Genomic DNA, 26,935 nt, shown 5'->3' on the forward strand with positions numbered 1-26,935 from the left:
AGTGTATGGAAACTCTGTGTACATTCTGCACAATTTTTCTGTAAACCTAAAACTGCTCTAAAAAAAAGTCTATTCATTTTGGAGAACACCATTTTGAAACACCATGTGGGAGCAAGCAGACGCCAGCCACGTGCCTTCCCAGCTAACAGGAGTTTTCCGGATGCCAATGGCCTTTCTCCAGTGAAGGTACCCTATTGTTGATGGACACTTTATGGCCTTAAGACTGTAACTGTGTAACCAAATAAACCCCCTTTTATTAAAAAAAAAAAAAAGTCTATTAATTTTTTTTTAAATCCAGCATTTTTATAGGAATATGGAACAAGGAGAGGGGGCACTATTTGAAGACAAAAGATGGATTATAAATGTGAAGCGTACACATGGATAGATACCTGTGTGTTTATGTAGATATACACATACACACAGACGTTAAACTTAAAACCTACTTCATCTTTCCCATAAATTACATCAGAGATAACACTGTGGTACTTTCCTGCAAACTTCTCGTTTGCAAACAAAGCTTTCAGGAAAATGATGATAATTCAGATGGTGTGCCCCACCATTAAATTGTAGGAGAGAAATCTTTGAAACAAAGAAAAAAGCAATAAACAGATACATTTTCTACTATGTTCCAAGGCAATGCAGGGGTTCCTCAAAAGTCCCTCAAAGAATTCAGAAGACAAGTGAATACTATTCAACAGAGATGTGATCTGGTAATTGCTAAGTAGGCAGCACAGATAACGTGTAATAAATAAAAGAGGAAAGAAAAGGGAGGCAAACAATGCAAAACAGAAGGTAAGGGAATGACAGTTTTAATGCGCTAACAGAAAAGAGGAACTGTCAACCCAGAGTTTCATGTCCAGTGAAAATACCTTTCAAACGAAAGGGTCAATTAATCAAGTAGACATAAATATGAATGCATCTAGTATCAAAGCTTCAACATACATGAGTGAAAATGGAAGGAACTAGAGGCAGAAAGACAAATCCACAATTATAGTTGGAAATCTTAACACCTGTCCCTCAATTTCCATAATGAGTCAAAAAATTATTAAAGACAGAAGAGCTGAAAAACACTACCACCTTGACCTAATGGACATTTGTAGAATAAGTCACCCAACAAGAGCAAAATACACATTCTTTCAAGTGCATATGGTAAGTTCTCTCAGGCAGACAATATGCTGGGCCATAAAATAATTCATAATAAATTTAAAAGGATTGAAACCATAAATCTTTAACTACAGAGGATTACCTTAGAAATCGATAACAAAAAATATCTAGAAACTCCCCAAATACTTAGAAATTAAATAGCACACTTGTAAGTAACCCCTGAGCCAAAGAAGAAAATACAAGGAAAATTAGATAATATTTTGAACTGAATATGAAAATACAAAATATGAAAAATGAAATCAGTATATTTAGGGAAATTTAGGGCTTAAATTGGATAAGGTCTTACCATAAAGGTTGGAAAAAAGGGGCAAATAAAAGAAATTCTAAAGAGCAGAAATTAAAAAAAAAATAAAAACAACAGAAAACAAACAATAGAAAAACCTATAAAGCCAAAGTTGAAAAATTAATAAAATTGTTAATCCCTTAGAAAAATGGATCAAGAAAGGCAGAAAATACACATTACCCATATCAGGAATGCACAGGAGAATATCACCAAAGACCCCACAGATATTATAAGATGATAAGAAATCTTATGAATAAATATGGTACCATAAATCCAACAACTTAGAAAACATGAACAAATTCCTTGAAAATCACAATCATCAAAACTGGTACAAATAGAAATACAAAATCAGAATAGGTCTAAATCTCTTAAGGAAGTTTAAGTTGTAATCAAAAACCTTCCCATAATTAAAACTCTAGGTCCAGGTGATATAATCGTTTAAGGAAGAAACATCAACAATTATAAACAAACTCTTTCAGAAAATAAAGGAGTCGGAGATTATTTCTAATTCATTTTTTTGAGGTCAGCGTAACCCTGATGCAAATATCCAACAGGAACAGCACAGCAACATTAAAGATGAATATGCCCCATGATCAAAGAAGCACGATGCTCTATAAAATATTAGCAAACTGAATCTGGCAAAATAAAAACAGGTAATAAAAAAGTGCATAAAAGACCAACTGGGTTTAATCTCAGGAATACAAAGTCACTTCAACATTCAAAAATCAAATCACTGAAAACACAGAAACAAAGAAAGAAACCATATAATTATGTCAGTTGATACAGAAAAAGTAGTTGACAAAAGCCAGCACTCATACATTATGAAAACTCTCAGTAAAAAAAAAAAAGAACTTTCTCAATTTAATAAAGTGCATCTATGAGAAGCCTATGATGACTATCATACTTAATGGTGAAATAAGGAATGCTTTCTCCCTGAAAATGGAAACAAGCCAAAGACATTTTCTCCTACTACTTCATTCACCATTGCTATAGAAGTTCTAGTCATTACGGTAAAACAAAAGAGCAATACATCAATAAAAGGCATACAGATTGGAAAGGAAGAAACAAAACTTCGTTCACAGACGATATCATTATTGACAGAAAATCGTAAGGAATATATTTTAAAACCATTAGGACAAATGTGATCTTCACTAGGTCACAGGATAAGGTCAGTATATAAGAATCAATTATATTTCTTCGTAAGAGCAACAAACAATTAGCAAACGCAATTAAAAAAAATACCACTTATAATAGCATTAAAATTACATGAAGTACTTAGGTATAAATTTAACAAAAGATGCACGAGACTTACACACTTAAAACTTCAAAATATTGCAAAGAGAGGAGAGGAATTTAAGTGGAAGTATATACCATGTTCATAAAACTGGAATACTTAACATTTTTAACATGCTAATTCTCCACAAAGTGATCTATATGTTCAACACTGTCCTATCAAATTTCTAGCAGTGTCTCCATAGATTACTTTTAATTACAAAAGGAAAAATAATAGCCATGTAATGAGAAAATGGATTTTGATCAAAATTAACATCTTCAGTATGGCGCAAAGTGACATCATATATCCCCTGAGGTGATACCCTGAGAAGGAAACTTCATTATTTACATACTATTGCTGTAAAAAAAAATGCAAAATCTGCATATAATCTTGAATTAACATCAGACAACCCCAAATTTAGAGACAATTTATACAACTTCCCTGCATTTATCAAAAATTTAAATATCAATGAAGGTTTGAGGAACTGTTCCAGATTAAAAGAGACTAAACTGACATGGTTTGGATCCTGCGATAAATGCAAGCAACACAAGGCAGAAATTTTTAGTTTTTGTCTGTTTCATTCATTGTTGCACCCTCAATAACCTTCAGCAGAGCCTGGCACATGGCTGGCCCTTACCAGAAATTTTGAAATGACTGAATAAATGAACGAATGATTTCCTTGAAAATAAGACACCATACTGTATATTTATTTCTCTTTATCTCAAAGATGAACTATCCCCTAGTGTCAGATTATAAAGTCATATTGGAATTAGATGTGGCAAAAAGTCTGCCCAGTCCAACTGTCCATTGCTAACACCAACGTACATGTCATAAGAAGCCAAGTCTGGGGAAATTTTAGAAACATTGGCTTTTGCCAAGGTGAAGACCAGGATCAAGTCAGATGGTGAAAGGCAGAAAAGACAGTGGCTTCCACGTTACCAGTTCACTGGGAAGTAACCTTTATCCTCTTCCACAGAGCCCAGGTGACTGGTTCCTCCCAACCGAATCAAACTCTCTCCTCCTTGGAGGGTCAGTATTTCCACGGACTACTTTGGAGGCTGATGGCGTTAAAAAGCTCTTTTCCATGCATAAGGGTGTACCAGGGCTTGGGTGAAAATGAAAGGACGTAGTGGGAGCATTCAATGTATTGCTATGTGCCAAGTACTAATATTATCATTATCGCTAACCAATATTTTGATTTGTGTCACTATGAGGTCTGAATCAAGGAGATGTGTGTGTATTCTGTAATTATTTTATGATTTTCTACTTGGTCACTGAGTGCTTGCATCAAATAACCTTAAAATGATTTAAGTTCTACTCTTCCAAGTTCTGCATGAAGGGATTTAAGGATTTTCCAGAAAAGAGAAACTAACCTAATATGTCACTGAGAAAAGAATAAGGCTGGCTTCTTTCCTCCATCATGGTCAACTTGAATTAATCAAGTTGGGGGTTGAATGGCTTGCAGGTTAAATACTAAATGTCCACTTACTGCCTGAGTTAACTTACTTAACAACAATAAGGCCTCTCGGTTTCTCCTGAAGTTGGTTTTAGTTACTGGCTTGTTAGTTGGCGATTTCAATTATTTTTCCACAGTGCTCTTTTCCTGTAATTAGGATAAAAGGTGTGCTAGACTTAGGACAACTCTCCAAAAATAGCAATGGAAGGAGATTTCAGGTATAAGACGATTCAGTTTAGACACAGGAAATATGAGATGCCTTGGGGTCATCTACAAGTCTGTGTCCATTATTTGGCTGAAGATGTGGGTCTGGAGCTGGGGAGATGAGTCAAATTTGGAAAAGGAGATTCCAAGGTTATGCACGGATAGGTGGAAAATGGCTGAAGCCTTGGAATTACCTGCATTTTGTTGTTTAAGAAAACAAGAGAGCTGAGGACATGGCCCTAGGGGAGGTGATTTCCCAGAGGCCAACAATCCAATTTTTCACCATCCAAAAAACCAACTCTTTCTTTGAAGCAGTTGTTTATGTGAAATACATTATACCTGCACGTGCTTGTCATTGGCCATGAGACTGGTCTGGGGCAAGGACAAAGCAAATGCAGAGGTTTCTGGGAACACCCTTGGCCAACATGCAGGTTCCAGGTGCAATAGGTATGTGGGCGTGGGTCTATCATTGTTAAAATGAATCACTTATTAAAGGAGCAGGACAAAAACAAAACCCATATATGAAATGCTGGACACATAGCCTAGTATTAATCCTTTGGGTGTTACTAAAACTGCTACCTGAGTAACTGATAATAACTCCTGGCTTTGAACCTACATCCAAGGAGATACAGCTTTCTCTTAAAGCTTCTGTTCACCATACATACCCCGATTCCCCCCTTAAAATGGATGGAAGGAAAAATACTGCTTTAATGGTAGCAAATCTCAACCTCCAGGGATACCCACCCCCACCTCCTCCGACACATGCATGTACACACTTGCACACGCACACATATACACGATGTCCAACTCACAGCCAGCATCTGCTTGTACAGCCGTGTTGGGGCAGAAGCCCAGGGAAAAGGACTGGCGAGCGTGGAGGGTGTGAGTTCACAGCAACTATTTATGGTCACAGGCAAGAACCAGCGACTGTGCTTCCCCACACGCTCACCCGCTACACAGAGCCAGAGCAAGGTTCTATTATTAGTCCACTGCTCCGACTCTACATTTACATTTACAGGACACACTGCTGGACCAACAATGGAAAATTCTTAACTGTTACACATTTTGGGAAATGGTCCAAGAGAGGAGTCAGGGAATGTCAGGATAAACTGGTTATTCTGGTAACAGATATGCAGAGTGTGTGGATTGCCCTGTTTTAAACTTAACTGATTTTCCCTCTTTCTGTCTTTATGTTGGTTAATTCCCAGAGATCTCATGAACATGTCATTATAAAGGGAGAGTTAAGGGAAGGGTAAGTCTATTGAAGCACAGTCATAGGCAATGCAGAGGACAAATCACGGCCACAGAAAAATGGCCACCAACAGGCTAGCGTCTCAGAGGCCAAGACACTGGATCAAAGAAGTACCTACTGTGAAAAAGCCAACAACTAGCAATTAGTCAACAGACAGAGTCAACAGTACATTAAAAGAATAATCACCCTAAGTGGGTGTGCCAGTTCAATGTATCGTGTCCCCCAAAATGCCATTATCTTTGATGCAATCTTGTGTGGGCAGACATATTAGTGTTGATTAGATTCTGGAATCCTTTGGTTGTTTCCATGGAGATGTGATTCAGTCAACTGTGGACAAGACCTTTGGTTGGAGAATTTCCATGGAGGTATTGCCCTACCCATTGAGGGTGGGTCTGAATTAAATTACTGGAGCACTATATAAGCTCAGATAGAAGGAAGAAGCTTGCTACAGCCAAAAGAGACACTTTGAAGAATGCACTGGAACTGAAAGAGAAGCTTCAGCTTACAGAGACACTTTGAAGATGGCTTTTGAAAGCAGACTTTTGCTCCAGAGAAGCTAAGAGAGGACAAATGCCCCAAGAGCAACTACAAGTGACAATTTTGAGGAGCTGAAGACTAGAGAGAAATGTCCTGGAAGAAAGCCACTTTGAAACCAGAACTTTGGAGCAGACGCCGGCCACGTACCTTCCCAGCTGACAGAGGTTTTCCGGACACCATTGGCCATCCTCCAGTGAAGGTACCTGATTGTTGATGACTTAACTTGGACACTTTATGGCTTTAAGACTGTAACTGTGTAACCAAATAAACCCCCGTTTATAAAAACCATTCCATTTCTGGTGTTTTGCATTGCGGCAGCATTAGCAAACCAGAACAGTGGGTTTCACTCTATAACTCTAAAGTTATTCCATTATGGCAACTCTATCACATAACATGGTATTAATATGTGAAAGGAGAAAAACTGCAAGGTCACCTTTGTATTTGAAAAAGCAGTTGCAAAAATTCAGCCTTTTCATATCAGTGACAAATTTTTACACTGTTAACAAGCCAGGACTAGATGAAAACTTCCTTCAACATGATGCTGAAATCCCAGGCAGCACAATAAGACAAGAAAAGGAAATGAAAGGGAAAAATTAGAAAAATAGAAACCATACTTGTTGTTTGTAGAATACTTTATTTTCCCCTTAGAAAAGATTCCAGTGGATGTTGCAGGGAAAAAACATAAACAACAAACTATTAGAGTGAATGAAAAAGTTCAGCAATATTTTGGATACAAGGTCAATATCTAAAATGCAATCCCTTTCTCAATCACTGTCAACAAACAATTTGAAAATACAATTTGGAAAAGAAAGATAACATCATTAGCAGAATCAATGAGGTACCTGGAAAAATGTATGACAAAAGATGTATCAGATCTTGATGGAGAAAATGTTAAAACTACGGAAAAGGGCATCAAAAACTTAAACACTAAATCACACACTGAAAATAAATTCTATGCAACTGTGATGAAAATACAATCTGATAAAATTCATATGGAAGAGCAAAAGGCAAATAATAGTCAAGATCATTTTGAAAAAGGAGCAGTTAGGTAGGTAAGAATCTTTCTGTGTATATAGCAAGATACATTAAAAAGCTATACTGTTAGAACAGTGGGGTATTGGACCAGGGACAGAAGGTAATGGAACAAAAGAGAGAGCCTAAAGGAAGATCCACATGTATAGAAATTCAAATACGAAAGAGGAGACTTTTAATTTAATGAAGACAGATTGGAGTGTTCATTAAACAGTGCTAAGATGTTTGCCATCTATACAGAAAGATATTACAGAAGATCCCAACCTTATATCCAGGCATAAAAATCAATTACAGATGGAGTAAAAACCACATAAAGGATTATATTTAGAATATATTTAAAACTCTTACAAATCAATAAGAAAAAAAATCCTAATAGAAAAAAAAAATGGGTAAAGTAGTAAATCAATGGGCAATTCAATGGCTATTTAATGAACAAAAAGGTATTCAACCTCATTATTTACTAGGGAAGTCCAAAGTAAAACTACCATAAATTACTATTTGAAATCTAGGATAATACTGTAAGCTGGAAAATGTGGGGGAAAATCAGAACTTGTGTACTGCAGGTGGGAGTGTAAATTCCTCAGCATCCTTGGGGAGCAATCTGGCAACACCTTGTAGAGGTGTAACATACACACTGTAATTCCATTTCCAGATCTCTGTTCCTGGTATGATCACCCACAGGGATCATAAGACATGAGACAGATGTTCATTGTAAGGCTGTCTGCATCAACGAAAACAACGAGTCTTCACTCAGTAGGCACATGGCCAAAGAAAGTGGGATTTACTCATAGCATAAATTAGTTTAAATGAACTCGATCTACATGTATTAAATGGTATGTCAGACTGGAAAACCCTCCTCACTGATCTCCCAAAAAATCTAGTGATATGCTATCTACAAGGAATCTGCATAAAAGAAAAGAACACAGAACTATTGGAAAAATAAGGCAGGGATAGTAAAAGAGTTTCCTGGCAAATATGAAAAAAAAAAAAAGAAAGTGTAGCAATATTAATAAACAAAACTGAACTCAAGTTGAAAAGCATTAAAAGGGATTTGAAAAAAACATCATCCCAAAAAACTATATACAGTCTTGAATCTGTACGTATTTAACAACATTCACAAACATTAAGAAAATGAAAATTGATTGGCAAATCCAGAATAAGTGGTGCATGATTCTCACAAATTTTCAGAAATCCACAACCCGGGTCACTACACACTCACACAAACAAACATACACTTTTGATAACATATTTAATGTGTTTGATCCAATAGATGGATCTAGAAATGTGTGGCCACCATCAGAGTACATTTTTTTGATAGAACATTTAAGTATTCATGAAAATTTACCTTCCATAATTGACCACAAAGGAAATGCCAAAAAATTAACACAAATACAAAATATATAGCCCAAATTCACTGATAATGCAAGAAAAGTCAGAAAACAGTATCATAAACGACAACTACAAAAAGCCTGTATGCCTAGGGGGAAAAAAGATGCAGCTAAAACGGTATTCTGAGGAAACTTTATAGCCTTAAATGCATTTATTTGAAAATAAAGAGTGACTAATAAAAATTATTTTTTCAAGAAGCTAGAATGACATAAAGATTACTTGAGCCACTACATACCCACCACAATGGCTAAAATTAAAGACCAACACCACTAAATGCTGGACAACATGTGGCATATGGGAACTCTGATACACTACTGGTGGGAGGATAAAGTGGTACAATCCCTTTATAAAAAGTTCTGGAAATTTCTTATAAAACTAAATAGCACATACATACCCTATCACCCAGTAATTCTACTTCTATGTATTTACCTAACAGAAATAAAAATATAAGTGCACAAAAAACTGTTACCAGAATATTTGTAACAGTTATAATCATTAATAGTCAAAAGCTTGAATCAGCCCAGATTTCCATGAAGAGGAAAACGGATAAGCAAACCGGATTACAGGCATACTTCATTTAGTGCGCCTTGCTTTATTGTGTGTGTTCACAGATGTTGTGTATTTACAAATTGAAGGTTTGTGGCAACCCTGCACCAGGCAAATCTATCGGCACCATTTTCCCAATAGGATGCGCTCACTTCGTGTCTCTGTATCATGTTTTAGTAATTTTTGCAGTATTGCAAACTTTTCCATTATTATTATATCTGTTAGGGTGATCTGTGATCTTCGATGTTACCACTGAAATTGTTTGGGCACCACAAACCACACCCATACAAGATGGCAAACTTAATCGATAAATTTGTGTTCCGACTGCAGCATGAGCTGGCAGTTCCCCCAGCTCTCTCCCTCTCCTCAGTCCTCCCTATACCCTGAGACACAACAATATGGAAATCAGGCCAATTAGTAACCCTACAACAGCCTCTAAATGTTCAAGTGAAAGGAAGAGTCATACATCTCTCACCTTAAATCAAAAGCTACCAATGATAAGCGTAGTGAGGAAGGCATGTCAAAAGAGGAGGTAGGCCGAAAGTTGAGCCTCTTGCACCAGTTGGTCAAGTTGTAAATGCTAAGGAAACGTTCTTGAAGGAGATTAAAAGTGCTTCTCCAGTGAACACACAAATGATAAGGAAGCGAAACAGCCTTATTGCTGATACAGAGAAAGTTGTAGTGGTCTAGACAGAAGAGCAAAACAGCCATTCCCTTAAGCCAAACCCTGATCCAGAGCAAGGCTCTAACTCTCTTCAATTCTATGAGAGCTGAGAGAGGTGAGGAAGCTACGGAAGAAAGGCGTGACGCTGGCAGAGGTTGGTTCATGAGGTTTGAGGAAAGAAGCCATCTCCATAACATAAAAATGTATACAGTAAAGCAGTAAGTGCTGATGTAGAAGCTGCAGCAAGTTATCCAGAAGATCCAGCTAAGATAACTGATGAACATACCAACGCTAAACAACAGATTTTCAATGTAGATGTAAGTCTTATATTGGAAGAAGATGCTCTTTTTCATAGCTAGAAAGGAAAAGTCAATGCCTGGCTTCAAAGCTTCAAAGGACAGACGACTCTCTTGTTAGGGGCTAATGAACCTGGTGACTTTAAAGTTGAAGCCAATGCTCATTTACCATTCTGAAAATCCTAGGGCCCTTAAGAATTATGCTAAATCTACTCTGTCTGTGCTCTATAAATGGAACAACAAAGCCCAGATGACAGCACATCTGTTTACAGCATGGTTTACTGAATATTTTAAGCCCCCTGTTGAGAGCTCCTGAGAAAAAGATTCCTTTCAAATTATTACTGCTCATTGACAATGCACCTGGTCACTCAAGAGCTCTGATGGAGATGAATGAGACGAATATTATTTTCAAGCCTGCTAACCCGACATCCATTCTGCAGGCCTGTGGATCAAGGAGTCATTTCAACTTTCAAAGCCTTATTAGTTGTGAAACACATTTCATAAGGCCATGGCTGCCATAGATAGTGATTCCTCTGATGGATCTGGGCAAAGTCAACCGAAAACCTACTAGAAAGGACTCACCATTCCAGATGCCATTAAGAACACTCAGGATCCATGAAAGGAGGTAAAAATATCAACATTAACAGGAATTTGGTAGAAGTTGATTCCAACCCTCATGGATGATTTTGAGGGGCTCAAGACTTCAGTGGAGGAAGTAACTGCAGATGTGGTAGAAATCACAAGACAGCTAGAATTAGAAGTGGAGCCTGAAGCTATGACCGAATTGCTGCAATCTCATGAAAAACTTTAACAGATGAGGAGCTGCTTCTTTTGGATGAGCAAAGAAAGCAGTTTCTTGAGATGGAATCTATTTCTCGTGAACATTGATGAAATGACAACAGAGGATTCAGAATATTCCATAAACTTAGTTGATAAAGCAGTGTATTAGTTAGGGTTCTCTAGGGAAACAGAATCAACGAGAGATATCTATAAATATAAGATTTATAAGTGTCTCACGCAACTGTGGGTATGCAGGAGTCCAAATTTCGTAGGGCAGACACCAAACTGACAACTCCAATGAAGATGTTCAATGAACTCCTCAGGCAGCAAACTGGCAACTCCAATGAAGATGTCTGATGAACTCCTCAGGAAATGAACTGGCAACTTTGACAAACTCCTCAGGAAACGCTTTGCTTGTCAGCCGAAGAAGAAGTGAAGGTTCTCTATCTGTCTTGATTAAAAGTCTTCAAGTGATTGGATTAAATCCAGCTGACTGCATTCTCTCATTGTGGAAGACATGCCCTTCGTTGACATCATCAGTCACAGCTGCAGCCAATTGACTGATGATTTAACAAACCAGCCTCTGGTTTACTAACCAGCCACAAATGCCCTTGCAGTAATGGTTAGGCCAGTGCTTGCTTGACCAGATACCTGGGTACCATCACCTGGCCAAGCTGACACATGAACCTAACCATTACAAGCAGTGGTAGAGTTTCCAGAGGAATGTCTCTTGAAATCTTGGAAGAAGTTCTACTGTGGGTAAAATGCTATCAAACAGCACCACGTGCTACAGAGTAATCTTTCATGAAAGGAAGAGCTAATCCATGTAACAAACCTCATTGTTGTCTTATTTAAGAAACTGCCACAGCCACCCCAACCTTCAGCAACCACCACTCTGATCCGTCAGCAGCCATCAACATCCCCACAAGACCCTCCACTCACTGAAGGTGAGTCATAATCTCTTAGCAATAAAATAAGTTTTTAATTAATGTATGCACATTGTTTTTTAGACAAAATACTATCGCTCACTTACTAGACTACAATATAGTGTTAATGTAACTTTTATATGCATTGGGAAACCAAAAAATTTGTGTAACTCACTTTGTTGCAATATTCGCTTTATTGCAGTGGTCAGAACTGTTCTAGTTTGCTATTGCTGCCGGACTGCAAAACACCAGAGATGGATTGGCTTTTATAAAAGGGGTTTTATTTGGTTATTCAGTTACAGTCTTAAGGTCATCAAGTGTCCAAGGTAAAGCATCAACAATCGAGTACCTTCACTGGAGGATGGCCAATGGCATCCAGAAAACCTCTGTTAGCTGGGAAGGCACGTGGCCAGTGTCCTCCAAGTTCTGGTTTCAAAACGGCTTTCTCCCAGGACATTCCTCTCTAGGCCTCAGCTCCTCAAAAATGTCACTCTTAGTTGCTCTTGGGGCATTTGTCCTCTCTTAGCTTCTCTGGAGCAAAAGTCTGCTTTCAAAGGCCATCTCCAAAATGTCTCTGTAGGCTGAAGCTCCTCTCAGTTCCAGTGCATTTTTCAAAGTGTCCCTCTTGGCTGTAGCTCCTCTTCAAAAGGTCACTCACAGCTGCACTGAGTTCATTCTGTTTGTCAGGTCAATTATATGGCTCCAGTGACTCAACTTAGACCCACCCCCATGGATGGGGTACCACCTCCATGGAAATTATCCAATCAGAGTCATCACCCACAGTTGGGTGGGGCACATCTCCACGGAAACACTCAAAGAATTACAATCTAATCAACACTGATAACGTCTGCCCACACAAGATTACATCAAAGATAATGGCGTTCGGGGGACATAATACATTCAAACTGGTACAGGAACCAAACTGCAATATCTCTGAGCTGTGCCTATATATCCATACAATGGAATACTGTTCAGCAGTTAGTATCAACCTACTGATACATGTACAACATGGATGAATCTTCCAAAGATTATGCTAGAGCTTCCGTGACCAAGAAGACACATGGCTGGGCCAGGAGGTTGACCATTCTGAACTGCATGAGAAGATCTGGATGCTGAAGCTTGCATCTGAGACCCCCCAGACGTTGCCCTGCATGTACCTCCTTCTGGTGGGTTCTATGATCACCTAGACAAACATGAAGCTTCTCATCCTTGCCAGGACTAAGCTTCCTCTTAGTCACCCAGAACTCATTCAAAATGGACCAGCCAGCAGTGAAGAAGTCCTCAAAGAAAGAAACATTCTCAGGTTTGCTCTAGACAGAGAGAGTTAAGAGAGGAATACCTCAATCAACTGAACAGGCAGAGAGAACTTCTGAGAGGAAAACAAGAGCATCATGGCAGATGGAGAGCAGGAGGAAACCAGCAGCAGTTCACCTGGTGAGGAAGTTGCTCCCAATAACAAGGAGAAGCACATTCCATGGAAAGAACCCTACCCACTCATCTAGAGCAGCTTCTCAGATGGAACACAACCAATTCCAGCTGAAATATATTCCAAGAGAGAAGGCATTTTCTCACCCATATCTAGAGAAACTTCACAGACAGAACAAACACAACCATTTACAATGGAGAGAGCTTATGAGGGGAGTGAATTGGGAGTAGGCCCACTTCCACCTTGTGCCTTTTCCAACAATTCAACAAGCCTGAGGCCTATCCACTTGGTGTGTATTATCCTCCAAACATCATGCTGTACAAGGCTCGCTCATTCTATGTTTCTAAGCTCATTGCCTTTGAGAACATTGACAACACTGACACTATGTCAGACTGGTGGAGAATTAAGTGAATTCCTGAGATCTGCACAATTATGGTCTTGATATGATTGAAAATCTCCTACTCTTAATTTCTCCTCTGTTTATAACATAAAACCATCCTATCGAAAAAGTGCTGGAGGAAACATGGAGAGAAGGATGTACCTATTTACTGTTGGTGAGGAGGCAAAATGGTGTAGCCTTTCTGGAGGTCACTGTGGTGGCTCCATAAGAAGCTAAGTATGTGGGGGCCATAAGGTCCTGCAACCTCATTATGGGGTATGTACTTGGAAGATCTGAGAGCAGGGACATGAATGGACATTTGCACACTGGGGTTTATGGAGGTAGTATTCATGATTTGCAATGGGTGAAGGTGACCTAAGGGTACACTAACTGAGGAACAGAATGGTGAACTGTGGTGTATGCATACAATGGAATATTGAGCAACTATGAGGAGTGAAGCTGTGAGACATGCAACGGGGTGAATGGATCCTATAGACAACATGTTGCGTGAAGTATGCCAGAAACAAAGGCAAACATTATAATGCCTCACCAATATGGACTAACTACAATGTGTAAACTCAGAATTGAATCTCAGAGCACAGCTTATCAAGGGAACACTTATTGTAATTGTCCCTAGATTGTAAGCTCTTACAGCAGTCACATCTATTCCTGAATTGTAATGGCTATCTCCAGATTCTGAGATGCTGATCCCTTTGTATATAATCTGATCAGTCTCTGGAACTTTGGGTATCTGTGTGTCACCTGAAACTCAGAGCTAGAGCTCGGCAGATATGAATGTCAGTATTAGTGCATACAGCAACTGTTAAAAAAGCTGAAAAAGAGTCCATACTTCAACTAGAGATATGAATGAAGCAGACTTGGTTAGGACTAGGGCAAATTGGGCCAAAGGGTAAAGGATGATACTGACTGTGTTTTAAAACTTCAACTTCCATGTGAGACCAAGGGAAGAGATTTTTATTTGGTGCAGGATCTATATTTTCTGTAGTACACTAAACAATCTAACTTGTACAGTCAGCTTGTTCCAATACCATAATTACATGGAACTCTGAATAGGAAGTGAGATCTGGTAGGTTTGTACAGATTAGTGTGAAATAGTAACATATCCCAAAGTAATTTGGGCAGAGAATAAAAGTATATATGCAAGGTCCCCTGAGGAGCTGGGGAAAAATGCGGACGTGTTGGGCTTCCTCACCTGGGTTGTTGCTGATGTTCTCACAAACATTGAGGACTGACAGTTTGTTATGTCAAGCCCTCTATCTCGGGGCTTGCCTTTATGAAGCTCATTGCTGCAAAGGAGAGGCTAAACCTGCTTATAATTGTGCCTAAGAGTCTCCCCCTGAATACCTCTTTGTTGCTCAGATGAGGCCTCTCTCTCTAGCTAAGCCAACTCGGCAGGTGAACTCTGCCCCTCCCCCCCCCCAGTGGGATATGACTCCCAGGGGTGTAAATCTCCCTGGCAACGCAGGATATGACTCCTGGGGATCAGCCTGGACCTGGCACCATGGGATTGAGAAAGCTTTCTTGACCAAAAGGGGGAAGTGAAATGAAACAAAATAAAGTTTCAGTGGCTGAGAGATTTCAAATGGAGACAAGTAGTCACTCTGGTGGGCATTCTTATGCACTATATAGATATCCCTTTTTAGGTTTTAGTGTGTTGAAATAGCTGGAAGTAAATACCTGAAACTATCAAAGTGCAACCCAGTAGCCTTGACTCTTGAAGATGATTGTATAACTACGTAGCTTACAAGGGGTGGCAGTGTGATTGTGAAAACCTTGTGGATCGCACTCCCTTTATCCAGTGTATGGATGAATGAGTAGAAAAATGGGGACAAAAACTAAATGAAAAATAGGGTGGGAAGGGGGATGATTTGGGTGTTCTTTTTTACTTATATTTTTTATTCTTATTTTTATTCTTTCTGGTGTGAGGAAAATGTTCAAAAATAGATTGGGGTGATGAATGCACAACTATATGATAGTATTATGAACAGCTGATTGTACACTATAGATGACTGTATGGTATGTGAATATATCTCAATAAAACTGAATAAAAAAAAAACATCCTATCTAAAGGCTTCAGTTGTTCTCTTAGAATACAAAAATCTCAAACTGAGGGCAATCTTTCATGAGTTCACTACTGTGTATTAGATAGCAACCTTTTCTTCAGCTAAATTTTTCTAGCTTATTGAGTATAAACCAAAAACACGACGGTATGGAGGCCACCTAACCAGAAGGTAATAAAATTTCTATGATGGAAATTTTGTTTAAAAATTGCTTCTTCTGTTAGGGCTATTACTTCAAATAACCGTGCAGCTACCGAGTTTTTTCTTTTCCATGAATTACATTTTAAGGCACAAGAGCAAGCAAACCAAAACATTACGCTCAGTGAAAGAAGCTGGACTCAAATGACTACATTCTGTGGAGTCAATTTGTACCAATGTCTAAAACAGGCAATACTGGTCCAGGGTGGAAAAAAAATTCAGAACAGTAGTTGCCTGGGTTGGGGGAGAACTGATTAGGAGGGAACTTTCTAGAGTGATGGGAATGTTCAGTGCCTAAATAGGGATTTGGATGCATTTGCAGGACCTTATCAATGGTTTTGTGCGTTTCACTGTATGTAACTTTTACCTCAAGAAGAAACAAGAACAGTTAATACTGAACTTTTGCTAATGATATCTAGGCTGAAGTATTGCAGGACAAGTACATAGATATCTACACCTCAATTTGAAATGAATAAAAAGATATGATGCCTTGATAGATGAATAGAGGGATAAATAGAAAGATACGTGATGAAACTAGCAGAGCAAAATTTTAATGCTAGAATCCAGTTGGTAGGTATATGACGGCGGCTATAAAATTCTTTCCATTTTTTTTGTTATGTGTGAACATTTTCATAACAAAATTTTAGGGAGAAAGAATACCTTAAAACAGGAAGAAAGTGTCCTTGAAAGGAAACTTCAATTTAGATATTGATTCTCACCAAATTTCTCTACAAATTCATTGCAATTCTAATCAAAATCCCAGTGAAACTTTTCAAGGAAAGTAGGACATTCTTCAATAAGACATAATACGAAAAAAACGTAAAATTATTGATAAATGAAAAAAATTCAAATTTCTGCAGGACGGAAAAATAAGACACAAAGAATTCTTAAAAATCATTAAGGAACAAGCAATATAAAAGGAAAAATGGGCAAAGAATTGAAGAGGCAATTGACATCGAGAGGAAATATGAATGTCAAGAAGCATACATACATATGGATGGGCAATGGAGAATAAAATCAGTTAGAGACCATTTTTCATTCTTCAGATTGGCAAAAATTAACAAATCTGGAAATAATCTTATGGGAGATAAGGAAAATGGGTCCTCTCATATTTTATAGCGGGGTAGTAAATGGTGAATGGCCATTTGGCAGTATCAATTAAAAGAAGTAAATTCTCTGACCCAGTATGTTTTATTTCTCAGAATTGACCCTAAAGAAAGTCTTCCACATGGGTTCCAGGGGATACAAGAATGAGTACACCACTGCATCACTGTCATAGCTACACAGGGGAAATGTTTTTAAATTTCCACCACTATATGAAATAGTACAGAGAGAGGAAATAAGAATTTCAGGAAAATGAAATATACTGACATGGAAAGATCTTGAAGATGTACTGTTAATTGAACATGTTGAATATAATATCATTTAGGCAAAAAAGTAAATGAAAGGGAGAGGATGCATTTCTTTAGGCACATGTATGTATTAAATGCTGAGAAAAACCCTGGGTGATACATCCAAGTGACGATGGAGGTGACTGCTGGGGAAAGGGCTGTGTGTGTGTGTGTGTGTGTGTGTGTGTGTGGCCAGGTGGAATGGTCACTTTATAAGCACTGCCTGAATTATTTATCCGAATATGTTGATTTAAAAATGCAGAGAAAATCAATGTAAAATCTTTTTTAAATAAAAGAAAAAATAATGATTCAACATTCGAAATGATTTCCACCTTCTCTAAGCCTCGTAAATGTGCACTTGCTGCAAATTTCTTCTTTACTCACTCTTACCTTTCATTTCTAACCCATGCACGATTATGAAGGTGAAATGCTTCTGAACACCTGCTTAGGGCAGAATGTTTTTAAAAATCTACCTTATTCAAGAGTCACCTTGGCATACACTAAAAACACTCACGGCCTTGTCTACCCTCCCCACTCGGCACCATGGAGCATCAGCCCAATGGTGGTATGTTTATAAGGCATCAGGGAAAGGTGAAGAAGCAAACAATGCCCAATTGATCAACTTCATGATCCGTACAGAGAATGGCGGGAATCCAATAGCCGTTGCTAATCTAAAATGCAGGCAATGAAAAAAGCATAATGATGTATTTACAGGAATACAGAACATTTGAAGTTCAGAGAATTTTCCCGGATAAAATGTGGTTACACAGCCTTAAAAAGGAAGGAAGCTCTGACACATGCTTCAGCACGGATGAACCCTGAAGGCAAGAAGTCGAGTGAAGTAAGCCACACACACTTACATGAAATACTTAGAATATGTAAATAATAGAGTCCTAAACTAGATGATACGTTACCAGGGATGGGGTGGGGCTGGGGAATGGGGAGTTCATGCTTAATTGGCACAGTTTCCATTTAGGGTCACAGAAAAGTTTTGGTGATGGTAGCACAACAATATGAAGGCAATTTAGCAGCAGTGAATTATATATTTGCATGTGGTTAATAGGGGAAATTTTAGGTTGTATATATGTTAATAGAATTAAAGGTAAAACAAAACTATAGAAATGTACAACCCAAAGAATGAGCCCTAATATAAATGATGGACTATGCTTAATAGTACAATTATAATAATACTGTTTCATTCATTGTAACAAAAGTACCACCTTAATGCAAAATGTTAATACGGAAAACTGTGTATGGCATGTGGCTGAGTGGGTGGCTATATGGGGACTTTACTTTCTGCATGATTTTTCTGTAAGCCTACAATGGCTCTTATAATAAAAAAAAAATTTTTTTTTAATGTGGCACAGTGGAAATACATTATACTGGGAAATAAGGGACCTAAGTTCAAAGTTCACTAAGGAACCTTGAGGAAGGCTCTGAGCCTCAGTGTCCTCATCTTTAAAATGGGTTTGAAACCTCACCTATCCCCAAGGCTCAACTGGGCCATATTTTCCAAACAACAACTAGCTATATAGTTATTGGTGGTGCTGGGCTTTGCAAGTGAGACCCACCCCTCTGTTTCTAAATATTTCTGTGAAATCGGGATTCTGGAGGCCTTGGCAACCTGGCCTTCCTGGGCTTGATTCAGCTGCCCTTAAGGTTATATTCACTGAAAGCAATTAACAGGATTTTTGTGTGTGTCTGTGTGACATTTTAAAAAATTCTAAACATGGAAAATGTGAAGTTTCCCGAGAAGGTATTTTTTCAACCCAAACCAAGCACTTTACCATGCCTGGGTGAAGTCTAGTCAATTTCTACTGAATTCAGCAAAGACATGAGGTGGTAGTGGCTGGAAGCAGAGTTTACCAGATTTATAACCTGGATTCTTACACCAGGGAGACCCTTGGAGCATCGGAAAATGGTTTGAGGAAAAACAAATACTTACTGAAAATTATGATTTGGGCTGTGTGTTGGACCTAAAAAAATAAAACAAACAAACAAAACCACAAGTCATTAATACGTTATGATTTGGAATTTTTAAAAATGTGCAAATCAAGTCAAGGATAAGGTAGGTAAAACCAATACACTCCCCCGATGGCCACTTGGCCTCTAGCCCTCAGATCTGCTTTCCTGCCCATGAGGTGGGAAACAAAAAGAAAGGGGAGGAGAGTTCTGTATATGCAGAAACTTTGAGAGATATTTTTGGAGTTTCTGCTGTCTTTCCTTTCTCACTTTTAATCTTAAAGGTTTATCTGGGTGTGGCCCTCTTTCTCTAGCTGGGCCAACTCAGCGGGTGAACTCATTGCCCTCTCTGCTACGTGGGATATGACCCCCAGGGGTGTAAGTCTCCCTGGCAACGTGGAATATGACTCCCAGGGATGAGTGTCAACCCAGCATTGTGGGATTGAGAACATCTTCTTGACCAAAAGGGGGATGCGAAATGAAACAAAATAAAGCTTCAGTGGCTGAGAGATTCCAAATGGAGTTGAGAGGTCACTCTGGTGGACATTCTTATGCACTATATAGATATTCCTTTTTAGGTTTTAGTGTATTGGAATAGCTAGAAGGAAATACCTGAAATGATCAAACTCCAACCCAATAGCCTGGACTCTTGAAGACGATTGTATAAAAATGTAGCTTACAAGGGGTGACAGTGTGACTGTGAAAGCCTTGTGGATCACACCTTATCCAGTGTATGGATGGATGAGTACAAAAATGGGCATAAAAACTAAACGAAAAATAGGGTGGGAAGGGGGATGATTTGGGTGTCCTTTTTTTACTCTTAATTTTTTTGTTCTTGTTTTCACTTTTTCTGGTACAAGGGAAATGCATCAGGGTGATGAGTGAACAACTATATGATGGCAATGTAAACAAATGATTGTATACTTTGGATGACTGTATGCTGTGTGAATATATCTTAATAAAAAAAAAAAAGGAAAAAAAAGAGGTTTATCTGGGGGCATAAACTCTCATTTTCCTAACGTGTGATGAAATGGTGTGGGGGCTCGTGTGACCTTTCTGGATGGAAAGGGGACACATACTTCCTGCCATCTGATCCCCTTCACTGCTTGTGAAAATTGCAGTCGTATAGCATTGTCATCCTGCTCTGTCTCCACTTCTCTCTGGGTGGACACCCCCAGCTCTCAGTCTTATGGACCGACAGGGGTGAGCCAGCCTCAGGCCCTATCTGGCCGTCCCACCCTGCAGCCAGCGTCCCTGTGGGGACCTGCCCTCCGGAAACACAACATTATCATTAAATGTTACAGCACACCTTGTGCGTCCAGAACTATTTTCTGCACTCTGGATCTACAGACCATTCCATCTGTATCTACTATAGTTATCACTAGTAAAGTGTACCAGGTTCAGCGGGGAGCTCACACACAACGGGAAAGGCCTGGGGAAAGAGTTTCCTCGATCCCCTTTCACATCAAGTTGTACAGTGTTCAGTTTCCAACTGTGAATCAGTATCTCGCTGGGTTGCCCAGAGTGCCGGAAGGGGGCTTCCTGTTTGCAAAGGGGCACATTTATTCTCTGCGGACTCACCGAGCCTCACGAACAGGACGCCGGTGGCCGTGATGGTCTTCACGCCGTTGGTGGCCACGCACTGATAGTAGCCGGTGTCCGTCGTGTCCAGGTCTTGAATTCTCAGCCGCGAGCCGTACTCCGTTTTCCGGATGATGATGCGCCGCGGCTCCTGCACCACTGGGGCGTCGTTCTTCAGCCACCGCACGTTGGGGGGTGGGTTTCCCGCCACCTTGCAGTGGAGAATTGCAGTCTGGCCTTGGACGATAGTGATATTGTTTACGGGCTCCAGGAAATTCAGAAAGTAACCTGGGAAGGGAAAGGGTCACATAAGAGCAAACTTCAGTGAGGACCAGTGGAAAGGGCAGCCAGGGTGTTGCTGGATGAATGGCTCCCAGGAAAGGTTTCCATTTGCTCACAGGTGCAAACCTCTCTTTCCAAGCACCAAGTCCAAGCAGGGCTGGGCACTGGGATGTAAATTCACCCTCAGAGACTCCCTCCTCCCCTCCTATCACACCAGCAAGCACAGAGCAACAATCAATAACAAGAAAATAAACATATAGCAAAACATAGACACCTTTAGGAAAGAGCTAATCATCAGCCTGTAAATAGAACAGAATTTGCAAGGCTGAGTAGAACTGAAGGCACTTTCCACTGTGCCCAGGTCAGGAGCAGGTGGGGCAGTTTGGGGCTCACGGGGCCTAAAAGTATCCCCAGAGAGGGAGTGAGCAGGGGCTGTCACTAAGGTGAGCTGAAGATATTGTTCTGGTATGTGGTGGCCCCAGGATACGCCCTTGGGAAGAGTTCTCAGCTGATAACAGGAGGCCACAGGGAACAGGAAGAAGTAAAGCTGATGGAGCAGAAGGCTTGAAAGTGTGTGTGTGTGTGTGTGTGTGTGTGTGTGTGTGTGTGTGTGTGTGTTTGTCGGGGAAAGGGGTTAGAGGGCTGGGAGGATTACCCTTTCTCATGATGGACATGCAAACGAGATTCCGTAACACACGAGGAAAACTAACAGTAGAACTCAAAACTAATCATCAGGAGATGGACACACTCCAGACAAAGTGAAAACAATAGCGCAATCTGAAAATGGCTTGAAAATAAATATATTTATCTTCTGAATCTTTTGGCTTCTTTTCTAGCTGCCTCTCCCCTCTTTGAAAAATGGAGCTGAAAGATGGCATTATATCTGTGTACTGATTTCATTGGAAAATTCCAGGATTTTGGATAGACCTGTAAGGACAAGTGTCTTAGGATGAGTGACGGTCACCAGATGTTGGGTGGGAGGAGGTCCTGAAGAGGGAGGGGCGCTGGATTTCAAAAAGCAGGGATGGATTTCATTCACAGGGGAGTGTAAATAGCTATCTGTCTAGAGAGGTGGCCCTAATGTAGCACAGATCAGTATTTATGATTATTAATAACATCATTAGGTTCTACCTTGATTCCTTCCTAGTCAACCTTTGTCTCCAAGCACTGAATTAAGCCCTAGAAGATAATTCGTAAGGAGGACACCCCGCTGGAAGGTAACCGAAATGATGGTAGGTGGTCTCACCAGCTGAAAAGATTGGCTGAGACAAGCAAGGTGCAATTCTAGATGTAAGGTCTTCATTAAATCATCCCCCAAACCCAACACAGGGAGATCCAACATTCCTGAAACCCTCATACAAGACCCTACGCATCTTTGTATCTTTGCTGAATAAAAACCCCATCTGATTTGAAAGCGTAAAGTGGTTATTTTGCTAAAATCTGACCTGCCAAAGAAACCCAGCGCACAGATTATAGTAGAAACACCATTTCACTATGTTCTGGCCAAAATCTATCTTAATCAGGTTTCATATGAAACACCTTTGAGTTATTCAATATTCAAATTCTTCATCAAAGTACCACTAATTGTAAAGTGAGCCTATAAAAAGCAACAAACTTGCAAAGTAAAATAACAAATGACATACTAGAGTTAAGTCATATTTTTCTTTTTAGACTTAACTACAATTCTCATCTCTACACTAATGACAGTTCCTCTAAAGACCTTGGGCGAATAGTGCCTTTCCAATAGATATAATCCTTCTGTGAATTACTGTAAGGGTAGAATGAGAGGGGTCAGTGCAAGGCTTGCCCATCCTAGCATAAACCTAAATTGAGCAGACTTGGGGTATGGAGGGAGGGAACACAAGTGGTCACTGCTGGCTCTCATCTCTTTGGGGCTCCGGCTTAAGAGTGATCCTGCCACTCCCCACCCCCATTGTTATGGCATTTATTTACATCACTTACAGCACCTACTTGGGAAGTCTCCATTGATTGGCTAAAAATCTTGAGAACGCAAGAAGGATTTCCTTCTTCAACAAGGACAAGAAACAAGTAAGTAAGGAGGAAAGAAAAGGAAAGAGGACTTGGAAGGAAGAACATAAAGGAGACCATTCCTTTTATAGAAGTTAGAAGGGAAAATCTGGGAAGATACCAGGCTTTCTAATAACCATAAGGAAATCCTCATTATTTACTTCCTTTCAGGAATATATATATAGATATATATTTTTTTAATCCATGCATAGATTGTGCATGGAGCCCTGGAATCCTTCATTCAGGCCAACACTTATCCTAAATCCTTGATTGCCAAATGGACAAATGTGTTTAGACATAATCTTCCAGGGTCCCCAAAGAAGTCTCATTGTATATATACATATTTTTATTATGAACTTTAACATATATACATAACAGTGATAACTTTCAAAGTATGATTTCACAAGTAGTTAGAGAGCAAATTTCAAAGTATGTCATGGGTCACAGTTCCACAAATTCAGCCATTTCCATTACTGTAAAATATAGCATACATACAGCAAGGTGTCATCTCTTGATGTACAGCTCAACAAGCAGTCATGTAGATAATTTCAAAAACTGTTATGGGTTACAGTTCCACGGTTTCAGTTCTTTCCTTATTATGCAATACAAGGTATATACAGAAAGGTGAAGACCTTCAAGGCACAATTCAACAAGCAGGTGTAGAGCAAATCCCAAAGGATGCTATAGGCTGCAGTTCCACCATGTCATTTACCTCCTTCCAGCCATTCCAACACCCCACCATCCAAAAAATCTATAATTATATAAGTTTCAGTATTCATAGACTTTTGTTCAATCTTATCTTGTTTGTTGCTACCCCTTCCTCTCACTTAATCTCTTTCTCCATCTTCAGCGGTGTCTAAACAGTGAACACCCTAACTTGCTCATATTGAAAGGGGGTGTCGACAGTATGGGGAAGGGGGCTGCATCTGATTGTTGTTCTTAAAGGGGTTGTTGCCTCTGGGTTTTAGGAAGAAGTCTCATTTTTGAGCAGTGCAGAGTAGAAACGATGAGCTCCTACAAACTATGACCCATGCAGAGGTGCCTAAAGCTTAGTCTCAACCCCATTCCACTCGAAGGCTTGAATCTGAATAGGCCAAATTTCAAGATGGCGCCAACACTTCCTTTTTTAAGTGCTTTAATGATAATAATGAATATATACTATTGAAGTCTTATGTGTCAACAGACCTAGGAGGAAAAACTACCATTATTATCTTTATTTCACAGAAAAGTAAGAGTAATTTGCTCAACGTTAAGTGTGAAAAAGTGGAGGAATCAGGATTTGAACCCAGGCACTCTGACTCCAGAGCCTGCACACTTAATCCCTACAAGTTTCCAGAGGGATTAGAAGTAGAAAAGTGGTCAGTGGAAGAATTCACAGTGCCATCTTCCCCAAAGTATTTAGCATCTCCTTTTCAAAGGTTTATATCTTCTCCTTCACCTAATGTCATACCAGAACATTACAGGGGACATTTGGATATTTGTCCTTAGGATTAAAACAGTAAGTAAGTGCTGGTCTAGACTCTTCTCTGCCCTGCTGGTTATAGATGAGAAGAAATCCACTTGGATGAGAATCAAGCACCTTAAGCAGTTGATAGAAGCCATTAATACACTCTGGGACTGTTTTTCCCCTGGGGCTTGATTTCCAGCACTTTCCTTAATATTTTTGCTAACCTCAGGACCTTCCCCAAGTCTGTATATCCCACCAAAGGCAGAATGAGCTACAATGGCTGCCTCAAATGGCATAGCAAGAAGGTTAGTTCACAGGCTCAGCACGCTAATATTCTAAGCCATTAACACTTAGCAAACGTGGTCAGTGAAAGGCAAGAACTGGATGTGCAAACAGATCAGAGAAGAGAGAGCAGGCTGGGAGTTCAGGAGATGCCAAGTCTACTCCCTGTAATACTCCATCAGGAACTCCGGACACTCAGTTGATGCTTCTAGACCTTGGCTTCCTCTAAAACAAGACAGCTGGACCGTAATGGTGGGAACCCCTGTCTGTACAAGGAAAAAGAAAAAAATTGATGGCCCACTCTCTGTACATTCAAAGTGAAAAGCACATCTAGAGCAAGTGCCCAACGAAGGTTAGCTAAAGCAGGGGAGGAGGGACTCAAGATACTGCAATGTGAACAAGCACCTGGCTTCCCTGTCCTTGTGGAGTTTTCCATCCACTGGGGAAAACGAACATAAAAAGAGTCACTGAGAGAGCAAACACATATGACACAGCAAGTCCACTCCAAGGCACAAATCAAAAGACTTAAACACAGGTGTTCAAACAAAAACTTGTATACAAATGTTCACAGCAGCATTATTTGCATTAGCCAAAAGGTGGAAGCAGCCCAAATGTCTATCAGCTGATAAATGGGCAAAGAAAATGTGGCGTATCCCTACTATGGATAATTATTCAGCCATCAAAAGGAATGAGGATGCTACAACATGGGTGAACCTTGAAAACATTGTGCGAAATGAAAGAACCCAGTCACAAGGCCACATATTGTATGATTCCATTCATATGAAATACCCAGAAGAGAAAAATTCAGAGATGTAGATTGATGGTTGCCAGGGGGTGGGGAGGAGGGACTGTTACAGGGTACAGGGTTTCCTTTTGGGGTGGTGAAAATGTTCTAGAACCAGACGGTGCTCATGGGTGTGTGTTCCAGTTTGCTAATGCTGCCACTATGCAAAATACCAGGAACGGATTGGCTTTTATAAAGGGGGTTTATTTGGTTACAAAGTTACAGTCTGAAAGCCATGAAATGTCCAAATTAAGGCATCAACACAAGTATACCTTCAGCGAAGGAAGGCCAATGGCATCAGGAAAATCTCTGTTAACTGGGAAGGCATATGGCTGGCATCTGCTGATCCTAGATTGTGTTCCAGCTCCTGTCTCAGCTCCTGTGCATTCTTCAAAATGTTGCCCTTGGGGCGTTTTGTCCTCTCTTAGCTTCTCCGGAGCGAACTCTGGGCTAGCATCTCAGAAGTGTTAGCAAAAGTCTGCTTTCAACAGCCATCTCCAAAATGTCTCTCTCAGTTGCAGCTGCTCTGCAGTCCTTCTGTTTATGAGCTCTTATAGGGCTCCAGTAAACTAATGAAGACCCACACTGAATGGGCGGGGACACATCTCCACGGAAATAATCAAATCAAAGGTATTACCCACAGTTGGATGGGTCACATCTCCATGGAAACAACCTAATCCAAAGATTCCAACCTAATCAACACTAATATGCCTGCTACCACAAAATTGCATCATAGCATTTGGAGGGACATAATACATCCAAACTGGCACAGTGTGCAATGTTTTGAGTGTAAAAAAATGCCACTGAATTGCATATTTTAGTATGGTTAGAATGATGAAATTTCATTATATGTCTTTTCCCTCAGCCATTCAATTAATCAATCAAAATGATACAGGAGAAAAAGAGGAAGAATGCACAGGGGCTGGGAGGACATATAACAGGGGTACCCAGTCCTGGGGTCAGGAAATAGCCCCCTGAGCAGCGGAGACCTGAGAACAAACCAGACAAAAGTGAATGAGAATTACATTGTGAGTGTAACTACCACCACCGAGTTGCACATTTGAAAGTGGTTAAAATGGGAAATTTTAGCTTGTATGTGTGTTACCAGGTGTTCTAGTTTGCTAATGCTGCCGGAATGCAAAACACCAGAGATGAATTGGCTTTTATAAAAGGGGGTTTATTTGATTACACAGTTACAGTCTTAAGGCCATAAAGTGTCCAAGGTAACACATCAGCAATCAGGTACCTTCACTGGAGGATGGCCAGTGGTGTCCGGAAAACCTCTATTAGCT

General features: G+C 39.8%; 1 protein-coding gene across 1 annotated transcript in view; it reads right to left on the minus strand.

Annotated features, from left to right (window-relative positions):
• ROR2 (receptor tyrosine kinase like orphan receptor 2) overlaps window positions 1–26,935 on the minus strand; it is a 258,944-nt gene that overhangs the window by 14,589 nt on the left and 217,420 nt on the right. The window contains exons 3-4 of the mRNA XM_037798256.1: window positions 20,821–21,108; window positions 19,223–19,253 (exon numbers count right to left, since the gene is read on the minus strand). Coding sequence (XP_037654184.1) covers window positions 19,223–19,253; window positions 20,821–21,108 — 319 coding nt within the window. The remainder of the gene's footprint in view (window positions 1–19,222; window positions 19,254–20,820; window positions 21,109–26,935) is intronic.

Source organism: Choloepus didactylus, chromosome 10 (genome assembly GCF_015220235.1).
Source record: "Choloepus didactylus isolate mChoDid1 chromosome 10, mChoDid1.pri, whole genome shotgun sequence".
In the NCBI taxonomy this organism is placed as follows: domain Eukaryota; kingdom Metazoa; phylum Chordata; class Mammalia; order Pilosa; family Megalonychidae; genus Choloepus; species Choloepus didactylus.